Below are 5,760 nucleotides of genomic sequence, written 5' to 3' on the forward strand. Positions count from 1 at the left end.
GTCCTCGTGTGAGTTCTCTGTGTTTTCTCTGTCCCTGTGTGTTTCTCTGTATTTTCCCCCATAGTGTGGGTCCTGTGGAAGGAGGGTGGGAACATGAAGAATACATGCCCTCTGAGCACATGGAGTGCTCAGTAGAGTGTGGGAGAGAAGCACATGGAGCCCTGAAGGAGGGCCCACAGGTCATGGCCCACAGCAGAGGTCTCATTCTCTGGCTAGGACATGACATCATGTGCTCAGCAAACACTGACTGGGTGACACCACTGCTCTGGAGGTGTCAAGAGAAAGCGAGTTGCCACAGATGGCAGCCATGCTGGATGAAATCCCTGGTATGGTCCATGGAGTGAACTCTCAATCCTGTTGCAGCATCTCAGAGCCTCAGAAGGGTTGGAAATGGAGCATGAATCCTGCTGAAAGTTGAAGAGACAGCAGCAGTGCACGTCCATGTCACACTCTGTCATGAACCACAGTTTCATTGCCAGGGAGCAGGTCGGGGTAAGGACCTTCCAGGTGTTCCTTTGAAGCTGGACCTCCCATTTCATTCTAAGCAGAGTCTTCAGTGCTCTGAAGATTAAGTTCCGGTTTCATTTAGGACAAATTCCAAAATGCAATCTTTCTTGAAGTTTGCCTTTTAACCCGTCTACATGGCCACTTCCCAATCGATTACTTAGTCATTCTGTTACTAAAGTCACATTGTGCTTCAGGGCATGCTGCTGCTTCAAGGCAAAGATCATGAACTATCCTAACCCTGGAAAACATACAAGCAGGTCGGTCAATGGATGTTATTCATTAATCAAGACTTTTCTGAGGAAATCATTGGCAGTGGGTATATTTTCACAAATTTATGAATACACACCCACTGCTGTGGTATTTAATGCCTGCACTTCTTCCGCCTACCGTATCCCTTGGGCTTTGTATCCAAGCAGCTGGATTACTGGTTCTCAGCTGTCCCATGGCTCCTGCTCTTTTGCCTGCCCCGCTTCCTCTGTGTGTGTGTCTGCTGCTGGCATCTGGCCTTGCCCAGGCAGGCAAGCTGCTGGTGGTGCCCATGGATGGCAGCCACTGGTTTACCATGCGGTCGGTGGTGGAGAAACTCATCCACAGAGGGCATGAAGTTGTGGCTCTCGTGCCAGAGGTGAGTTGGCAACTGGGGAAAGCATCCAACTTTACAGTGAAAACTTACTCAACTTCTTACACTATGGAGGACTTGGACCGGGAATTCAATTTTTTTCTTGACACTCAATGGAAAACTCCAGAACAAAGTATGTATGGTCTAGCAATGGGTTCATCCAAGGCATTTTTTAACATCACTTTTTCACGGTGTAAGAGTTTGTTTAATGACAAGAAATTAGTGGACTTGTTAAAGAAGAGCTCTTTTGATGCAGTGTTTCTGGATCCTTTTGATATGTGTGGCTTAGTTGTTGCCAAATACTTTTCACTTCCATCCGTGGTCTTAGCCAGGGTCGTGTTCTGCCGTTTTCTGGAAGAAGGTGCTCAGTGCCCCAGTCCTCTCTCTTATGTTCCCAGACTTTTCTTGATGTCCTCAGATGCTCTGACTTTTTTGAAAAGAGTAAGGAACCACCTACACAACTTGGAAGAATATTTATTTTGCCCTTATTTTTTCAAACCTGCATTGGAAATCGCCTCTGAAATTCTCCAGACACCTGTCACAATAAGTGATCTCTCCAGCCAAGTGTCCATTTGGTTACTACGAACTGACTTTGTTTTGGACTATCCCAGACCTGTGATGCCCAACATGATCTTCATAGGTGGAATCAACTGCCACCAGGGGAAGCCACTGCCCAAGGTACGTTGTGTCTCCTTTAGCACATTGAGAAGCACTTGGCCTTGGATGTTGAAAAGAGAAATCTTCTCAACGGTGATTTGTTATTTGCACATGTCATAGTTAGAGTTTTTTTTCTGGTGTCATGAACTTTTGTTTTTTTAATTAATTTAGCTGTGGGTTTTCAAACATTAGAATTCTAACCTCATTAATCCATGAATATGTGCAATTGATATAATTGTTTGTAATTTCCAGGTCATATTTTAATACTGTTTCATAGTTACACTGGCAAATATTCTTTTATGCTGATACTGTTTCCTCCTATAGAAAAGTCCTCCTGTATTTTTCTGCATCTTCTCAGTTTCTTGAAAATTTGTGTGTATATGAAGTTTTCTAATACAAAATTTATACCTACTTTAAAAAATAATGTGTGATAATGGACCAGATATAGTGTTCTTTAGCTTGCACTTTTCACTTGCCAACAAATATTCAGCATGTTCCCCATCCAATACATATGGATATAACGGGTTCTTTTGATGACAGCATTAAAGCTTTACTTTGTGTATTCCTTACTTTTTTCTCCAACCAATGGTGATAGACAATGAAGCCTTTTCTCCCTTTGACTTTATGAACAGAAGTTTGGTAAGCCTCTAAAATATTTTCTTTGCCTCCAAATATTTCCATGTTCTTGCTTTTATCTCAGGCATAGAGTTGCTGAATTTGATGGTATGCATATATCACATTTTAATGGATTTGAGACACTGGTTTCAAATCTTGGAAAAACCTTGTACTAAAAGCAGTAGTGTACCTGAGTTGTAGTTTTTCCATGCCTTTTTCAGCACCAGATGTCAAACTTTTAAAGTTTGTTGATTTTAACAAAATTGAAGCTAAAAACATTGCTAAATTTGCAAATACTGTGTGTATCTCCTACAGTTTTTACATTCTGTTTTCATAGATATGGTGACCATTTGCATAACCTCTTTTGTAAATCACATAATCACATTTGTTAATACTTTTAAACAGGGCTGTTTTCTTTTTCATAATGAATTGCGATAAAGTTCTTCTGTGTTAGGAATGACAACATTTAGCCTTTTAAAATGTATGTAGTGTAAATAATTTTTCATTGACCTTCATCTTTTGTCATATGGTATTTTCACTTTTAGGTAGTTAAATTGTTTAACTTTCATTTACTAATTTCTGCATTTCAACTTGTTTTCATCTTTCCAGGTTTTGCATATATAAACAGCAAAGTCTGCCAACATTGAAAACATATTTTTCAGTGAGAGCTTTAATTCATACAGAATAAGGATCTAGTTGTAATTATTTTATCAAAGTATACTCCATTGTCCCACACGTTTTAGAATAATTCCTGTCTTTATCTGTGGAATTGAAATGCATGTGCACCAAGTTTTAATTTTCTATGTTCTTTGTATCTGCTTCTGAACTCTGTTTTATCCTACTGGCTTATTTATCTATTCATGCCATGATACCATATTTTGATTAAGTAGCATTTACTGTATGTTAATATCTGTAAGTCAATCTGTACATTTATTATTTTTATTTCTAAGTTTTACTAGTGATTCTCCCAATGTATTCTCCTACATAGAATTGAAAATTGTTTTGTTTCATTATTTTTTTTTAAAGTGGTGCTGGGAATTGAACCCTGGGTCTTGTGCACGTGAGGCAAGTACTTTAACAGCTGAGCTGTGTCCCCAGCCCTGTTTTGTTTCATTCTAAGAAATAAATACACACCCCTAGGACTCTCTTAATATTACATTAAATACTTTTCTAGTTTATAAATGATAGACATTTTTCCATCTTGCCTTTGCCCTTCCATTTAGGATTATACAATCAATATTATTTTTCAGATATTATTTTATGCTCATTAACAAAAATTCGTATTTTATATATGTAAGCATTTTTCTTTCTTCTTAAAATATATTCCTAGACATTTTGCTATCTTTGCAACTATTTTCCCCAGGTAATTTGTATTTAAGTTTTGTAGTGGCTATTGGTAAGGTTCATCTTTGGATTTTCTTCATTTATGTTATATTTAGTCATATTTGTAATTTCTCTTATGATTTTTTGAGATTGTGCATCTGCAAATAATTTCCTCCCTGGTTTTTGTACATCTTGTGTTAGTCAGCATCATGTTGTTATTATGAAACACCTAAGGCAGTTAACCTATGTAGAGAAAAGGTTTGTTTTTGGCTCCTGGTTCTAATGTTTTCAGGCCCAGATTGAGTAGCCCCATCCCTTTGTATCTCTGGTGTGAGTGGCACATTATGGCAGTCTAGGGTGGGATAAACCATGCACCTCAGGTGTGTGGATGCAAACAGCAAGACCTGAAGGAGCTGGCATTCCACAGTCCCCTTCAAGTACACACCCCAATGACCCGAAGACCTCCCTTGAGCTCCCCTCACCTCGCTAAGTTTCTATCACTTCCCGAAGCATCACCATGGGCCAAGCCATTAACACTAGATCTTTAGGAGACAGTCTTCCACACCATAGAATGACTCATTTTGTTTATTGGAGCACTTATTTCCAAAACATTGTGTAATAAACCATCATGTCTAGGCAGTTTAAATTGGGATTGAATCACTTAGAATTGAAAACATCTTGACCAATACAAGAGTAATAATCTTTGTGAATGCATACTTAGAAATGTTGTACACCTGATATCTCACTTCAGTTTTATTATGGATGGATTATTCATTTTTATTGACTATTCTGTTGTCTTCCATGTTCAGTGGATCTTGTAGCAGAATCATGTTCTGTAACATAATTTCAGGGGCTTAGTGAGAATATCTTTTCAGCCTACTGATGGCAAAGTGAAATAATGCTCTTTGTTTTTTCAGTAGCAATCTTCTTTTAAATATTTTTTTTTATTTTTTACAGACTGAATTTTGATTCATTGTACACAAATGGGGTATAACCTTTCATTTCTATGTTGTATACAATGTAGATACACAACATTCATGTAATCATATCTATACATAGGGTAGTACTGTTTCATTCTACTATCTTTCCATCCCCCTCCTCCTCCCACCCCATTTTCCTCTACACCATCCAAGTTCCTTCATTTTTCTTCTCCCCATCTCCTCCACTCATTATTTATTGTTATCCACTTATCAGAGAGAACATTGGGCCTTTGGTCTTTTGGGCTTGGCCTACTTCACTTAACATCATATTTTCCAACTTGATCCATTTACTAGCAAATGCCATAATTTTGTTCCTCTTTATGACTGAGTAATATTCCATTGTGTATATATACCCCAATATTCCATTGTGGTATATATGGTATATATGAAGGGCATCTCAGTTGGTTTTGCAATCTTGCTATTGTGAGCTGAACTGCTATGAACATTGATGTGACTGCATCACTGTAGTATGCTGATTTTAAGTCCTTTAGGTATAAACCAAGGATTGGGATAGCTGGGTGAAATGGTGGGTCCATTCCAAGATTTCTGAGGAACCTCCATACTTCTTTCCAGAATGGCTGAACCAATTTTCTACTCCACCAGCAACGAATGAGTGTACCTCTTTCCCCACATCCACGCCAACTCTTATTTTTTAAAAGAGTGGAAGACTACAGTTTTAGGCATGGCTTTGTGCTCTTGGCAAGACCAGGCAAGGAGATGCAAGTTACAGGACCATAAGAGGCTGAGCCTCTTGACAGAGAGCTTCTCTTTATTCTATGTCCATCAACTGAAGTGCCCAGGTACCCTTGCTGTCTACCCAAAGGTGGTGGCCTACAACTTCCTAAACTAGCCCTGAGTTCAGTGTGGCCGAAAGGGTCACCGATCATCTAGAGATGTCTGTCAAATATGAAACATATTGAACCACAGATAATTTTGTTTATATTCAGTTATGCGTATGATTATATAATATGCTTATTCAATAATATAAATACATAATAGAAGTCTGTGCATTCATCAAAATACTCAAATATGTGGTTTTACATAGGTATTGAAGGACAG

The 5,760-nt window shown here is 38.4% G+C and overlaps 1 protein-coding gene across 1 annotated transcript; it reads left to right on the top strand.

Moving 5' to 3' along the window:
- The first annotated feature begins 382 nt into the window (after nt 1-382).
- Nucleotides 383-1,929, top strand: LOC124979551 (UDP-glucuronosyltransferase 1A8-like). The gene is given in 2 exon segments (XM_047543911.1): nt 383-1,862; nt 1,865-1,929. Coding segments are annotated over 2 exon segments (1,086 nt in total). The 5' UTR covers nt 383-841.
- The last annotated feature ends 3,831 nt before the right edge of the window (nt 1,930-5,760 follow it).

Source organism: Sciurus carolinensis, chromosome 3 (genome assembly GCF_902686445.1).
Source record: "Sciurus carolinensis chromosome 3, mSciCar1.2, whole genome shotgun sequence".
Lineage (NCBI taxonomy): Eukaryota > Metazoa > Chordata > Mammalia > Rodentia > Sciuridae > Sciurus > Sciurus carolinensis.